This window comes from Pogoniulus pusillus, chromosome 9 (assembly GCF_015220805.1).
Source record: "Pogoniulus pusillus isolate bPogPus1 chromosome 9, bPogPus1.pri, whole genome shotgun sequence".
In the NCBI taxonomy this organism is placed as follows: domain Eukaryota; kingdom Metazoa; phylum Chordata; class Aves; order Piciformes; family Lybiidae; genus Pogoniulus; species Pogoniulus pusillus.
Window position 1 is genome coordinate 8,924,872 of NC_087272.1, and position 16,970 is coordinate 8,941,841.

The 16,970-nt window shown below is 42.2% G+C and overlaps 1 protein-coding gene across 1 annotated transcript in view; it reads right to left on the minus strand.

Annotated features, from left to right (window-relative positions):
- Positions 1 to 16,970, minus strand: part of COL25A1 (collagen type XXV alpha 1 chain) — a 347,683-nt gene that overhangs the window by 14,676 nt on the left and 316,037 nt on the right. The window contains exons 24-34 of the mRNA XM_064149390.1: positions 16,891 to 16,935; positions 16,310 to 16,387; positions 12,722 to 12,745; positions 11,321 to 11,365; positions 8,292 to 8,336; positions 7,944 to 8,024; positions 7,200 to 7,262; positions 4,965 to 5,015; positions 4,596 to 4,622; positions 2,477 to 2,557; positions 241 to 276 (exon numbers count right to left, since the gene is read on the minus strand). Of these exons, the coding sequence (XP_064005460.1) occupies positions 241 to 276; positions 2,477 to 2,557; positions 4,596 to 4,622; positions 4,965 to 5,015; positions 7,200 to 7,262; positions 7,944 to 8,024; positions 8,292 to 8,336; positions 11,321 to 11,365; positions 12,722 to 12,745; positions 16,310 to 16,387; positions 16,891 to 16,935 (576 nt within the window). The remainder of the gene's footprint in view (positions 1 to 240; positions 277 to 2,476; positions 2,558 to 4,595; positions 4,623 to 4,964; positions 5,016 to 7,199; positions 7,263 to 7,943; positions 8,025 to 8,291; positions 8,337 to 11,320; positions 11,366 to 12,721; positions 12,746 to 16,309; positions 16,388 to 16,890; positions 16,936 to 16,970) is intronic.

The following is a 16,970-nucleotide window of genomic DNA, read 5'->3' on the forward strand; positions in this document are numbered from 1 at the left end:
TCCAAGTGAAAATGAAAACCTCTTGTAAATGATTCAGAGATCCTGCTACAGAGACTAACATTTTCCTTCCCACACACATTGTCCTACAAGTCTGCTCAAAGCCCCCTCTTACAGAGTGTGAACACTTCCTGGGGCTTTTGGCCTTCCTTCCTCCATGCAGTGCATGAGGGAGGCTGGTGAGGTGCAGGACAGGACTTGGACACCATAACGAAGAGTGACACAGAAAGACGAGGGACTCACCCGGGGTCCTGGCTTTCCGTCTAAGCCAGACGCTCCCTGTGTGGTTAGGTGGAAGCATGGATGATGTACAACACGAATGACAAGAACGTGAGATTAGTAAGTGGTGCTGATGAAGAAACATCATTCAAATGTAGAGTACAAGCTGCGACACAGGAGTCTGGGACAGGTATCACATCACTACACCATGTTAGTTCAAAATGCACATAGAACATCAAACGCCTGCTCCTCGGCTCACATCGGTGTGACATCACTGACCCACTCCTGCCCTTGTGTCACACTATACCAGCTGTTGGGGTGAGTTGGAGCTTCACTTGCAAATATTGACTTCATGATTTTAGTTCTATGCTTTCTAATTTGTGATTAATGACAATACTGAACGCAGCAAGAGAGAAATGTGTGCTAATCCCGATAGGAAGCATTGAAGTGCAAGAACACTGCGTTATGCAGCCAGCAAACTCTGGATCCTGACTACAATGGCCTCATTCATTTCCCAGAGCCCGGGAGACAATCACGTTTCCTGTTTTCCCAGTACGCTCCCAGGTTCGGAGCACAGTCCGAGGCTGGAAGTGGGCAGCACCTCGGGCTGTTCGTTTCAGCATCCTTGGGGACGGGATGACCTCTGGTGGGCTGCTAGAGAATAACAGAGCAGCAAAACTGCTCTGCTCCCCCAGCGCTGCTGGCTGGAGCGCTGGAGTTAGGGGGGACACCAAAATTATTTGGGACATAGGGAACAATCTAGGAAACAAAAATCAAATCAAATCACAGCTCCCTCTCATTAGTGGTGAAAAGGAGACGTATTTCAGAAGGGCAGACACTTGGACTTTGCTCTTTAAAATGACATTTAGAAATAGCAAGCAGGAGCAAGCCAAGATCTATAGAAATGTGAAGAACTAATGGCATATTTTGCTCTGGGTTAGAACAAACATTTGTGACAGGGCCAAAAGAGTCTTCTTCCTTTTGGCCATTTTGGGGGGGGGTTGACCATAACTCCAAAGCTCCCTTTTTACACAGCTCTTGCTGTCAACTGGAAATTTTTCTTTTCTATATGTATTTTCCCACTCACTACAAATTGTCAGTGAAGCTGACCTCTGCCAGGGGCCCTGCACAGAAGTTTTGAAAATAAGAGTCAGAGGGATTTGGGTCGATTAAATCCTTCCCCCTCCATTTTACTAATGTGAATAGCAGAAAGAGGAGAGAGGGAGGGGGATGTGGAGAGGGAGAGGGGGAGGAAGGGGAGGGGAAGGGGAAGGGGAGAGGGAGAGGGGGAGGAAGGGGAGGGGGAAGGGGAAGGGGAGGGGGAAGGGGAAGGGGAGAGGGAGAGGAGGGAGGGGAGAGGGGAAGGGGGAGAAGGGAAAGGGGAGAGGGAAAGGGAAAGGGAAGAGGGAGAGGGGACAGAAAGGGAGATGGGAGAGCGAGGAGGAAGAGGGAGAAGGAAGAAGGAGGGAGAGGGAGGAGGGGGAGGGAGAGGGAGGAGGGAGAGGGAGAAGGGAGATGGAGGGGGAGATGGAAGAGGGAGGGGAAGTGGAATAAAAAAATAGAAAAGAAAATAATTAGGGGAAAAAAGCGAATTTTTCTTGTGAGGAGAAAATAAAACTTTCTTTTTCCCCCAGAGTGATTTCAAACACAAAAACTAAGCAAAGTACCATCTCTTTTGTCAACCCAAATTTTAAGAGCCATAATGTTTCCCTATGAAGATCTATTTTTAAGGTGCTTCATTTCTGAGACAAAATTTGTGACAACCACCCAGAGTGTAAGTTTTCTAAGGAGCAAGGCAATTGTCACACTCTGTCACCCCTAATGAATGAGGGGAAAAAAAAGGAAAATAAAAAGTAATTCCCTAAACCAGGTTTTATTTTTCCTCAGTTAACTGTCTCCATTTTAAGTGCAGAAGTGTGGGCAGGGGAAGAAAGACTGACTAAGGAAGATCCTTCAACAACACCACAACACTGAAATAACAGCATGACTAACGTAATGGAGGTGATGGCATCCTTATGACGCTGAACACTTTCAACTGACACATAACAAAGCCAGAAAACAACCTGACAGCACTGGGGGTCACAGGACATTACTTTGGACAATAGCACAGGTTTGAGGTAAAACAAAACAAGACTGGTGCTTACTCTAACACTGTGTATTCTATGTGTGCTGCTGAGTAAACCAGAGTTGTGCATCAGAAACAGAAAGAGAAGTTTGTGCTTTGCACTGAGATGGAATATTTGGGGTTTTTTTTACTTACTGGAAGACCAAGGGGCCCTCTGTCACCCTTATGACCTGGTTCACCCTTCAATCCTTTAAGACCATTTAACCCTGGTTCACCCTAAATGTAAAAGTATAAATGCCAAATTTTTGGTGCTATGACAGGTGCTCAAGCAGGGACAGAAGAAGGCAGTCTTAGAAGTAGCTGCAAAGTCCAGTTTGAAGCAAGGACACAAACTCAACGTTTTCAGTTTGCTGCCAGGTTGCATGTTGATACTGTTTTGGTCATCAGCACTTGGGAAGTGTCTGCTGGAGATTTAAAATCTGTGTGAAAAAACTCACAACCAACCTACAGGAAACTTATGAGTAACAGATTCTTTTGAATCTTTACCTAATGCTTATCACCATAGTTAGATGGTTTGAATTAGGCATGAAATTCAGGGCTTTTTGGAATTTCCTCAAATCCCATAAACCACCCTGTGCAGAGAATCCAAACTTGCAGAAAAACAAGCCTCAAATCTGGCAGGCTTCTCCAGTGGGATCTCCTGGAAGGTACTTTTTCTAAGGAAGCAACATATATTTGTTTTTATTCTTACAGCAAACTGGAATTTGCAGCAAAATCTTACACAAAGATATTTTAAACCTTTAAGCATAACATAATTAAACAGTAACAGGTTAAAAGAAGCAGTATAGGCTCTATAGTAGCAAGCTGTTTGGGAGGTTTGTAGTTCCTGTGTTCACACAGAGGAGTTTAAACAGCATACAGGATGGCACTTGTTGTGAGTGTTAAATTAGGCATAGGCTGTTGCATTAAATGACACCAAGAAGAGAGTGGTGGACTTGGACTCTGAATAAGTTGTTCTCACATCATGAAAAACTATTTCAGCTTGAGGGCTGCCCAGCCAGAGTACTGACCACATCTGCCTCTTTGGGAAACACAACTATGTGGGTATTTCATCCAGGTTAGTCCTCTTTAATGCATTATGTTACTTTATGTAATATTCATATACATATATAATTAAAAAAAGTCTCCTTAGAATCTGGTCTGCTGCTTTAAGTGACTCCAGGCATCATCTGCCTGCTTTGCCTAAGTAGCCATTTATCCATTCTTCTGTTTGACTCCATGTGACTTTCAGAGCAGTAGCACTGAAAATGCTGAAGGTTTGGAAACAGACCCGAGGAATCTCACAAAAGCCTGAGGCTCAGGCCAAAAGCCTGAGGTAAGGCAGAGCTGGTGTTAAGATGAAACAGACTTGGCTTCAACAAATGATTTATGAGACAGGCTTCTTGAGCCAAGGTAACACAAACAGTCTTATAAGGAGTCAAACCTGTGATTTTCTGTCTCATATCTTAGAAAAACAGAACAAATCCCCAAACTCAAGCAACTGCCTCTTATTTTTTTGAGAAAGTTGCATGTGATTAGGGATCCATATTGATTAAAATGATCATGCCTGGCAACATCCCTGGCTTTAACAAATGCTGTGCTCTAGGGTCACACTAGAGTAGTGATCACTGAATTAAAACACAAATTAAAATATTCCCAGCTCTGCCAAAATCCCCTTCCTGAGTTGTATTCATGGGCTTAGAGTCCCTACAATGTACCTTCCTGTACTGCTCAAATAGGAAGCAGATCTGCTTGATCAAGCATTCTGGATTGGAAAATGTGGAAGTGCACCCATGAATTTGTGACAAGGAACTTGCATAATGTGTGAAGGAACTGGCCAGCAGAGCCCATAGCACCTAAGAAAGGGAAAGGCCATTCATTCATATTGCAAGATGGAGGAGATGCATGAGAGTGTAACTGCAGAAGAGTTTAATCTGACTCCATTTCCTGAGCACATGACACACTTTTACATTGAAAAGTAACTTCAGTTGCAAGTGTAATGGTTAGCACCCTGCCCATTAGCAGAAAGGGAATAATTAATATCACAGATACTAACAAAAAGAATGGATTCAGCCAATGCTCAGGAGAAATCACAGAACATTTAAGAAGCTTTTTAGTTACCTGCAATACTAAAATCTGCTTTAAGGTTTAAGAATATCAATAACCACTTATTATGTAAGACATAAGACAAAACACAGCTGCATGCATTAAAGAGCAGATCATGCCACCTTGCAAGCATCCAGAACATGACTATTCAAGACAGCCATTAATTTACCTTTGGACCAGGCAGTCCATGAGGTCCCTGGAAATAAAGAGGTCATTTTTCATTATGATAGTAGGTCACAAAAATTGAAAGAGTTTGTTGCTCTTCAGAGATTTTTCTTCCAGAGAAACTGCTGTTGCCAATAAAGCAACAGTAAACACCTGATTCAGAGGATGGACCAGGCCACTTGTCTGTTAGTGCAGACATAGGTAGGAGGAATTTGTTTCTCTACTTCCTATGAATTTCAAGACATGCAGAAAAGATCCAAAACTAGGTCCTTCTCCAGTGGTCACAAGCTCTCATAACGCTTCTGTTAAGCAGGCATTACAATGACAGGAGGGCTTAGGCCCTTTCTAGCCCTGCCCTCCCTCCCAAGCTTACCATAGGGCCTGGAGGACCATGGGGCCCCGGTGGTCCAGGTGGTCCTGTCATCTACAGATACAAAACAGTGGCATTAATTCATGTAAAGAACTTCTTCACAGATACCAGAAGTCAAACTGACCTTTCATCTGTTGGCAAGAACTTAACAAACACAGCAACAGTGCAGGTTGACAGCACGTCTAGGAAGGGGTTTAGGAATGGGAATTGATTCATAGGATAGGGTACCTGGGTGTAGATTTGCCTCTGCCATATGGCAGTGTTCCTGTCTCCTGATTCTTACTCCTAGGATCTAATATGCACTTTAGGACACCGTGGGAATAAACCCCAAATTCTCTAAGGCACTTAGTGCCATGGTCTAGTTGATGGGATAGGGCTGGGTGATATGTTAGATTGGATGATCTTGGAGGTCTCTTCAACCTGGCTGTGTGATTCTGTGAATTTATTTCATGGTATGTGCTCCTTAGTTGTCTCTGTATTACATAATCTGCAGAGACAGAGGATGTGTAATTTTATTCCTGCCCCAGTACTAGTGGCTGGAAAATATTCTAAATTGAGTCTAGAGTTTGGTATATTTTCAAAGCTGCCCTTTGTCTCTCTCCTTTAGCCCACTTGTACCAAGAATTCCCTGAAGTCATTAAGATAGGCAGTCAGGTTGCTGAGTGTTTAGTGCCTGCAGAGTCTGTGCTGGTTTTCTGTGCTCCTAACAAATTCCTTGAAGGGAACTTCATGAAGATATTTACAGTTTAATGTCATCTCTCTTCCTGGATTTAATCTCAAAGGGCTGTTACTGTAACCTGCAAGGTGGCAGCAGCTCTCCAGACTTAATGGGCAGCTCCTTTGCTACCCTAGAGACTGGTGACGGCAGTAAAAGCAGCAAAAGGAGCTTTGAAATGCAAGACAGAGATTCCACTATGAAATCTCCTGAAAACTGGAAGTGAGAAGAAGTGAGGAAACAAGCAGAACAAGATGAATTAGTGAATTAATCTGTAGTAACTAATTTTTCACTTCAGAGAAAGCCTGGGAGATAGAGGGTGCCTGGCTTACCCTGCCATGGCAAAGAGTAACCTTCTGACTCCTCAGGGCCTGGAAAATACATCTTATGAGGAGTGACTGAGGAAGATAAGGCTGTTTAGTCTGAAGGAGACTGAGGGGAGACCTCATTGCTCTCTGCAGCTACTTGAAAGGACATTGTGGAGAGGCTGCTGCTGGTAAATAGTGATAGAACTCACAGGTAAATAGTGATAGAACAAGAAGGAATGGCCTCGAGTTGCAACTGGGTGGGTTTAGACTGGACATTAGGAAACCCTTTTTCCCAGAAAGAGTGGTCAAGCTTTGGAGTGAGCTGCCAGGGAGGAGGTTGAGTCACCAACCCTCTATGTATTTAAAAGCCATTTGGATGTGGTACTTGAGGACATGGTTTAAGGATGAACTTTGTAGAGTGGGGATATTGGTGGACTTGATGACCCTGAGGGTCTTTTCCAGCTGGAATGTTTCTGTGATTCTGTAATTCCTCAGAGCTATGGCTCCAAATACCCAGGGCTCATCACTACTGACAAAGCAGTGGTAGATTTTTGCTCCAAGGTTTCCTAAATTACTGTGCTGTGATGATGTTTATCACCCATATCATAAAAGGCATTGTGTGGGAAGGTTTTCTCTTTGGTTTGGGTTTGCTGGTTGGTTGGGTGTTTTGTTTGGGGTTCTTTAAATGCCTTTTCAGTTCTTTGGAAAATCAGGAGAGTATCTGGTCTTGTAAAACTGGTCACCATCCTGAGTCACATTGCTGAAGTCAGTCTAGTCTGGTTGTCACTGGAATTTCTGATATGCCCAGAATAGAAGGTGTGGAGTGAGATTTGTGTTGTGTGGTTTTTCTTCATCAGTTTTCTCCCTTTACCTTATATTACAAAGCATTTATCTTTCAGTTAATTACAGAGCCAGCAGGCTTTCACTGAAGTGAGCAGGGCTGTTGTTCATAGTGAAAGAATAAACAGAACAAGATTTATCCTTCATGCAATAAAATGAATTTCTGATTTCAGGATTTAAGTCTATGACCAGAAGTTCATTCACTCTCAGGAGGGCAAAAAAATATGGAAAAAAAAGACAAATATTTTGAAATTTCAAGTGTAGGAACCAAAGACGTCAGGAAAGATCAGTCACAAATAGGAAACATTGTTCAGAATTCAAAGCTGGAGAACCATTGCTGGACTGTGGTCATTGCAATACCACACTGAGACTTACTGAAGGACCTTGGGCACCAGGCAAGCCAACGTCTCCTTTTTCACCTTTCATACCATTGGCTCCCTACAAAATCATTACAGAAAAGCTTTATTCTTGTTGGCAATCCATAATATTTATGTACAAGTAGTTAACCACAACAAGAAGAAGAATTATGAAACATATATAATGGATTTTTTAAAACATTGCTGTTACTTTATTGTTTTAACTTTTTTTGTATCATCTATCAGTTGTGACTTGATGTTTAGGACAAGCCCACAAGTTGGCACCCCATATATAATACTGCTGGATGCATTTTTGGAATGGTTTCTATTTTTACTGAGAAATGTTACATTTCTATGTTTTTATAGGAATAGGAGGAATGTATCTTGTAAATATTGATGCATTTTTCCCCCCTCCTCAATCTAAGTCATCTGAAATTCCTGATGAATGTTCAAAAGGCCTTTCTCCAACAAGCTACGCTTGCCCAAGCCATGCTGTAATTTACAGGAGAGGTACAGATCTGATCAGCATGCCAACCAAGCTCTCTCTTCCCAAAGTGATGCTTTCCTTGGCTGTAAATGGAATGAAAAGTTCTGACAATCTCACACCTCCTCCTAGGTTAGCTGCAGAACAATCTCAGAACTTTCCTCCTCAGTGCTTTGTGTCCCATTTGCAATTTATCAGCACTGTTGGAAATCCCTGGTAGTGGGACAGAGAACAAATACAAGTACCTATAGCTATAATTAATTTGGTTTTCATACTCACTGGAAGTCCAGGCAGTCCAATTCCTCCTTTTTCTCCAGGCATTCCAGGATCACCTGTATCTCCTTTTGAGCCTTTAGGACCCTAAAACATCAACTTATTCAGCAAGTCAAGTGTAAAAACCCTGAGAACCAACAGAACTCTGGAATAAGTCATACTATGGAATGGCTTTTGTTACTAATATGTAAGAAATGAACCCACTGTTTGCAGCAACACAAAAATGATCTTTAGAAATCACCATAATTATATTATCTAGATTGTGAAATCTAACCCATGACTTGGGATAACAGAAACAATTTCCTGAAATCACCTATGGTTGCTCACATGATCTTCAATTTATATGCAATGTACCTGCTCCCCATCAATTCCTGGAGTTCCTGGGGATCCTGGTTCACCCTGCAAAAGATAAGATGGAACTGGATTGTCCCAGACAATAGAGGAAAAAGGCAGAGAAATGGCAATAAATAATGACAAACCCAGAGAAGAACAGCATCTGCAAAATACACAGTATCACACAGAATTAACCAGGTTCAAAAAGACCTTTGAGATCATCAAGTCCAATCAATTACCCAACATCTTCTAATTAACTAGACCACAGCATTAAATGCCTCATCCAGTCTCCTTTTAAACACCACCAGGGACGGTGACTCCACCACCTCCCTGGGCAGCCCATTCCAATGCCAGTCACTCTCTCTGTGAAGAACTTCCTGACATCCAACCTAAACCTGCCCTGGTGCAGTTTGAGACTGTGTCCTTTTGTTCTGTCGCTGGTTTCCTAGTACAGACTTTTATGACAGGTAAGTACTCCTGGGAACTGAAAATTAATACAGAGGGACTCAAGGGAAAAAAAAAGGAAGAAATGCCAGAAATCAGGTAAAATTACCCCAATCCAATGGAAACCTTGTTGGTTACTGGGACAAATACAGAATCGTGGCTCTCAGTATAGGCAGAATAGACAAAGACTTTGTGGTTTTTTTCCCTTGGATAAGGTGAATCACCCAGTGAAGGAGTTCACAGCATTGCCCTGTGACTGGGTCTTGAAGAGCATTCTCCAAGGAATCCAGTTACAGTGCCAGGTAGAGATACTGGATGCCTTTGAATGACTCATTGCTGTCTACAGCTACCTGAAATGACATTGTGGGGAGGCTGCTGCTGGTCTCCTCTCATAGGTAAATAGTTATAGGGAATGGCCTCAAGCTGCAACTGGGTGGGTTTAGACTGGACATTAAGAAACATTGTTTCACAGAAAGAGCGGTCAAGCATTGGAGTGTGCTGCCCAGGGAGGTGGTGGAGTCACCAACCCTGAATGTATTTAAAAGTCATTTGGATGTGGTACTTGAGGATATGGTTCAAGGGTGAACTTTGCAGAGTAGGGATATTGGTTGGACTTGATGACTCAGGATCTTTTCCAGCTGGAATGTTTCTGTGATTCTGTGTCTATGATGTCATGATGATGTTTGAAATAAACTTGTTAAGATTGAATTCTGCTGTACATCATTAACTCAAAATAAGAATGCTTGCCCATATGAGGGAGCACAGAAAAACGTAATGATAAGGGTTGGAAGGGATCTCTGGAATTATCTAGTCCAACACTCCTTGCCACAGCAGGTTCAACTAGAACAGGCTGCACAGAATAGCATCCAGACAGAGACAAAGACTCCACCACAGAATCACAGAACTTCAGATGTTGGAAGGGACCTCCAGAGATCGAATCTGAGCCCCCTGCCAAGGCAGGATCCCCTAGGGTAGTTTGCTCAGGAACTCATCCAGGTGGGTTTTGAAAGTCTCCAGAGGAGACTCCACAACCTCTCTGGTTAGCCTGTTTTAGTGCTCTGCTACTCTCACTGTCAAGAAGTTTCTCCTCATGTTGAGGTAAAACCTTCTATGGTCCAATTTGTAGCTGTTGCTCCTTGTCTTACTGCAAGGCACCACTGAAAAGAGCCTGGCACCTTCATTTTGACACTCACACCTCAGATATTTACAGATATTAGTAAGATCCCCATTCAGCCTTCTTTTCTCCAGACTGAATAGCCCCAGGTCTCTCAGCAGAGATGTTCCCCAGCCATTCTCATAGCTCTCTGTTGGACTTTCTCTGCTAGATCCCTGTCTCTCTTGAGCTGGGGAGTCCCAAAGTGGACACCATATCCCAAGTATGGTCTCATCAGAGCGAAGAGGGGGAGGAGAATCTCCCTAAGCCTCTTGGATACTTTTCTTGATGCATACCAGGATATCCCTGGCCTTCTTGGCCACAAGGGCACATCTCTGTCCCGTGGATAACTTGATATCCACTAGGACTCGAAGGTCTTTCTTCATGGAGCTGCTTTTCAGATGGGTAACCCCTAGTCTGTACTGGTGCATGGTGTTTTTCCTTCCCAGATGCAGGACTCTACACTTACCCTTATTGAACATCATGAACTTACTGAAGTAGTATTCAAGATACAGGAGAATTATTTCAGCTAATGTAAAGCCAGTTTAAGGAGGGTCTACTTATTGCAACACTTCTCTTCTTTAAAGTACAAACAAATTTATAGAATCATAGAATCATAGAATCATAGAATCAATCAGGTTGGAAGAGACCTCCAAGATCATCCAGTCCAACCTAGCACCCAGCCCTATCCAGCCAACTAGACCATGGCACTAAGTGCTTCATCCAGGCTTTTCTTGAACACCTCCAGGGACGGTGCCTCCACCACCTCCCTGGGCAGCCCATTCCAATGCCAATCACTCTCTCTGGCAAGAACTTCCTCCTGACATCCAGCCTATACTTCCCCTAGCACAACTTGAGACTGTGTCCCCTTGTTGAGCATATGGTGTTCATTGTCTCTGTGTGGGCTGCTCACCAACACTTGTGGTACTATGCATAGCACCAGCCAGGTGGGATTAGCAGACTTGGGTTTGCGGCCAGGCTCCTGCCCACACGTGCATGTTGTAATTTTTACTGCCATGAGAAAATATTGTGCTTTTTTGGGTGGGCACCACTGTAATATAAAAGCTGCATTCACATGCACTCATACTGTGGCCAATGGTACCTTGCACATAGTTTTGCTGACCTCATTCCCTACACAGAAGTGATGCTCACGACCCACTGTTTGGTTGTGCAACTGCCTTGCAGAGTCCTAGGGAGCGGCCTCAGTGCAGATTCGTGGAGGAGATGCCTCTGCCCTCTTTCAAGACTAAATTAATTTTGCTGCTTCTCAGCTGAGTGCCTGTGTGGGGCAACCAAATCTATTGTGGAAAGCTACATTTCAAAAGACTAGAACACAAAGTTTGAAACAAGCCACACTCAGTAAAATTCGAGTTAAATACGCTGTACAAGAGCGCTCCAGGTACCTGTGTGCACAGGTACCTCCACTCAAAGTAGGTAAAATGAAGATAATCACCTTTGGCCCTTGCAGCCCTTGAGGTCCTGGTGGTCCTGGTGGCCCCTAAATAGAAACATTAAAACCTCTCAGCTTCTCAATGAATTCCTGCAAGACTTGTCAGGCAAACACAGGCTGGATGTTAATAGAGCTACCATGGCACAAATGGGTTCTATTTTGAACACAAGAGGAACGAAGAGCAGCTACAGACAAGCTCTCAACAATCAGAAAACACAACGACAAAGAAACAGTACAGATCAGATTTTAAAACAAAATCCTGCTGTTTCCTGTTGACAAAATGGCAAAGCTCCTCTTAATGTCAGGGAGACCAATACTCATCCCGGCTACATTTGCAGCCCTCACATCCTAATCCAAAACAATTCAAAGGCAGGAGAAATCTTGACTGGTTGTAAAAAGGATTCTTTTAAAAGATGCTAAGTGCTTTTGGGGATATCCAGTGAAATTGCCATGGAATAAGTTGTCACTGCTTATTTCATTTCTTCCCCAAGCTGTGGACACTATCATGCATCAAATACTGGTCTGTAGGGTACACAGTGGGTATGCTTTAAAAAAATAAATCCCACCACCTTCAGAAATGCCTCCCATTAATGAAAAGAGAGCATTTATACAGATGGGAAAAGTAAGCTAACAGCAATTTTCAGAGCAGAATTGGGGAGGAAAAAAAGAGTAATACAATAAATTGCTTATACTGAGTTAAGGGAAGGCTGAACCTGCAATACCTGCATCTTTTAGCTGGTGTCAGTATGCTCACAAATCATGCCTGACCCAACGTGGTTAAGTTTCCCACTGAAACTGGCTAGAGCAAAAGCACTGGAGAGTTCAGTCATCCACACATTTTGGGGACAAGTGCTGATAAGATGGGACATTGGAATTCCTCGTACTTAGGCTTTCTACTTAGTTTTCCTTATTTACTGTTAAGCAAGATGGGCCTCTGTTCAGAAAATAATTTGCATCTGGTCTGAAAACTCTGAAGTGAAATTTCTTCATAAGCCAGTTGAAGAGAACTGAATTTCTGCCTTGAAAATAAGAATGATAATATGGGGTTTTTTTTGGTACTCAAATTCTGCTTCATGTTTTTGCTCAATTGCTGTTTAGACACACAGAGATGGGAACACACTTGAGAAATTCCAGAGAAATTTTTCCCCTACATCCCCATCTACTAAGTCCTTTTATTTAAGTGAACTGAAGTTTTGCCATTAATTCAGGAGGAGCAGAACCAGTTCCATTGTTGAATGCCTTTCATCAATGGGTTCTCTGGTATGGAAACAGCAGGCAAACACAAATGTGAAGATGAACCAGGTTGACATGGAATGCTGGCATATCCTAAACTAGCAGTATTATGAACATGTTACAACACAAAGAAGCTCTGCAATGGATAGGAAATCATGAAATAGGAATTACCGTGACAGTCAGGGTAGCAATCCTCTGTTGGCAAAATGGATACACAAGAGACACCATTACCATAATTGAAGATGGATGGAAATTATTCTGCTTCTTACAATCATAGAACCAGTCAGGGTTGAAGAGACCACAAGGATCATCTAGTTCCAGCCCACCCTGACATGGGCAGTGACACCTCACACTAGGTCAGGCTGTCTAGAGCTTCATCCAGCCTGACCTTAAACATCTCCAGGGATGGGGCTTCCAACGCTTCCCTGGGCAACCTGTTCCAGAGCCTCACTACCCTCATTCTGAAGAGCTTCTTCCTAACATCCAGGCTGAATATACCCATTTCCAGCTTTGTTCCATTCCCCCTAGTCCTATTATCTGACAGCCTAAAAAGTCCCTCCCCGGCTTTCTTGTAGGCCTCCTTAAGATACTGAAAGGTCACAATAAGGTCACCTCAGAGCTCTTTCCTCTCCAGACTGAACAGCCCCAACTCCCTCAGTTTCTTCTCATAGGAGAGGTGCTGCAGCCCTCTGATCCTCCTCATGGCCCTTCTCTGGACACGTTCCAGCACATCCATATCCCTCTTGGAATAGGGGCTCCAGAACTGGATGCAGTACTCCAGGTGGAGTCTCACCAGTGCAGAGTAGAGGAGGAGGATCACTTTATCACCTCCACAAAAGCTGTGCTGTATCTGGGAGACATCATGCCTCCAAAAATCACGAGTAAAACCCATGTTGTTTTTAACTTCCACTTTTGTACTAATTGCTTGGCTTCTGTGGAAACCAGGATTTTACAGAGGTGAAAACTACAGGTTCTTGTACAACTTAAGAGATCAAGTAAATGATGACTAAATACCAAAATCAGAATAAAAGTCTTCCAAAAGGTTTTAAAAATCATTATAAGAATACACAGTGAGTTGATGTCTTCAGCTGACTGCAAGATTTGCCCTGTGTTTTGCAATCTCTATAGGTATTTAACTAATAATACAATTCCTAGCATGGAGACAAAACATTGCTTTCAGATAAAAATGCAGATATACAAAATAGTTAAGTTCTAAATACAAAAATCTTGTCCACAAACTCAGCTATGTATCATTTTGCTTTAAATGTTTGGAAAGACAAAAGATGTTTTCATTGTAGAAAGAGGCAAAATATCTCAACCTGTTACTATTTATCTTCCAGAGAAGAATCTAAAATCAAGTAAAAAGGTTTTAAAAACTGTTTTAAATGCTTGTTTTTAAACTCAGTGACCCCCCCCCCAAAACACTGCTGGCTTGCTCATGGTTTCCTGATGCTTGTGAAGAACCTACTGCCCTACATGGCACATGAAATATTTAGCTTTTCTAATTGTTTTCCAATGTTCAAAGGTTTCCAGATCTATTTTAAGCTTTGAAAATAGCCTTTTTTTGCCATTGCAACAACACATACTGTTGTTAAGAATCTGGAACCTGCTCAATACAAAGTACCTGAAAAATGAAGTTCTCTGATACATGGCTTTAATATATTGATGTCCTTTGTATTTTAATATATGAATGGAAATATAGAAAGAACTTTAAAAATGCTGAAAATTTCAGTTTATCTGGATAGGAAATGTTCCAATAGTCACTGCAAATTAATGTTTGCATTTTCACACTAATGGGTTTCCTTACAGAAGCATATTCAGATATTTAATATCTGATTCTGTAGTTCCCACAGAGGTTAAATTTTTGCAGCTACTGCATCTTGTCTTAGAAAATTCTGCAGAAGGGTTCTGAAGATCAATCTTGACAGACAGGAATTTTGTATCTGGTCCTGTATATTCAAAAGAGGTCTTGTTTGAGCTGTGATGGTTATTTTAAGATCATGGTTTTCAGTGCTGATTGACTACAGGATCTTATTCTCCATTGACACATGAGGTTGAGTAGGAAGCACAGGCAGAGTAACTAAATTGTTCTGCTTGTAGGATGCTTGAGGATTATTATTACATACTAAAAAAGCAGACAGGCACCCTAAGTCTTGCAAACTCTCCTCAACTTTTTAAACCAGCAGGCCAAATTCTGTGCAAGTTCACAGCTCAGTGCTGAGCACTGAAAGATCTTACTTGTTTCTATGGGAGAGCTGCAAATCCCAGAGTCCCTAAGAATTTGGCACCAGGAGACTTAGGAATGGGTGCTTGCCATCTGAAAGGACTGAGCTGGATTTGGCAAGGATATTTCCCACTGATGCTATATAATCTTACTTACACCATCCTTGGACAGTCATTGCCATTATCATCAATTATTTGTTGCCCTGGATCAGAAGGTGATGACATACGAAATTATTTACAATGGGATAAAGGCCTCCTAATACATCTCAACCACTGCAATAGGCATTAGTCTCTTTTTAAGACTTCTTTTCCTGCTGCAGCTTTTCTGAGGAATCTTGGAAGTAACACTGATGCCAGAGTTAAGATTCAGAGATAGGATATGGGGGATATAGGGATTGGGAGATCTGTGTCTGGTAACATACAGCATCAATTTCAGGCTACTCTAGGCATCTAACTAAAAGACTAAATGCTGCATGTTTGAATTCCCCTAAAAGTAAGCCAAATAAGGCAAATCTAATGCAGAGCCTCACACATGCCTATGTAGACTTCCTCACAGACACCACTCACAAAAAGTGGACCTAGTCTTGACAGCATACAGGCTTTTAGATTTTAATAAAGGCAGTGATGGTTTGGGTCTTTGTTTTTTCCTTTGTTTTGGTTTTCTTTACCCCAAAAGAGTCTTGAACACCAAATGACTGGCCAGACATCTATCCACTCCCACTGAGTAAACCCAAGAAAAAAAGCTTAGTAGCTTCAGTGAGAAAATATTCAGAAGCACAATGAGCCAAATTCGGTCTCGAGTTGCACATAAGCAAGCCATTCACTTTGGTGGAGTTACACTGCACATCATTTGCATCTGAGTATGCTGCAGTGTAAATCACCTTGACTGCAGTGACATATGTCAGCTCAGTACTTTGCTTTTATGCAAACACTCATTCATTCTTTTTGTAACTCTGCTTTAGTCCTCCACACTTTTTCTGCACACCAGTCAAAATAAGTTTTCTGGAAACAAGTAAGTGGGGAGATTGGTGCTTGGTCTATTTAATGTACTCGAGTTGCTGATTGAATCCACAGCTTGCTAATGGAACCACATTACATGGCTTCCAAATGTCAAGTATCCTGCTCTTTGTATTTTATAGGAAGAAGAGGAGGGGAAAAAAAAGAAGAAATGTCAATATTATACTACATGAACTGAAAAGCAGACACTTCTCTTGAACCTACGTATGTGGTTTGTTACATGAATTCAGCACTAAGCACTGGTGCCAGCAATGAATCAGCTTTATCCTCATTAGATGACGTCAGTGTTCTCCAGGGGAAATGAAACTAATTCCCTCAGCTAAGTTGTATCAAGGAAACATTTTGTCTAACACTGAACAGAAAACCTGGTTTCCAAACATAGAAAGAGATTCCTGATTAATAAGCCCAGTAAATCTTGGCACACAAAATGGTTTCAAGGTCTATACAAAGGAGAAGTACAACGCTGTTAGACTGCTTTTTCCCAGACCAGATTAAGCCACTCTAGCCTTGTTTGCATACCTGCAGAGCTTCGTGGATGTTGCCATTATAATCAATTATCTCTGTTGCACCTTGATCACCCTTCTGTCCAGGTGGTCCCTGTAAGATATTTTCTGTAAGAACTGTGAAACGTCTGCTAGAGCCTGTTTACCACTGACACATGCTTTGACTCGACTGCAGTGTTGCAATCTTGTACAAAAGGCAGCATTAAAGATTGCTTTTAAAAGAAAACGTTTATTTATTGTTTTTAAAGGTAAATAAGCAAGTCAACACACAATGACTTGTGTTGCAGTGGGAAGGCAGATCTGTTATACCTCTGAGGTCAAATATTTAAGCAGTTCTTACATTCTAGTTCTCCACTTGCTGTGAACCATGTCAGAACAATTGGGCATGTAGCATCCTGCCCACAAACTGTGAACAGGAGACTGCTTCAAATAGTAGCAAGGGCTGTTATTCATATTAAGGGACAATCAGCAACACACACTCCACCATCCAAGTGCCCGGTTTCACCAGTTTAACTGGAGTTGCTGCTGTAATTTCTATTCACTGTGGCCTAAATCTAAGAGTTCAAAATAAACAGCTGAAAGGAGAAGCAGACTTACTTGTGGACCTGGAGATCCTGTGTCACCTCTGTCACCTGTATCACCCTGTGTAAAAATGACATTTGAAAACAGATATGCCA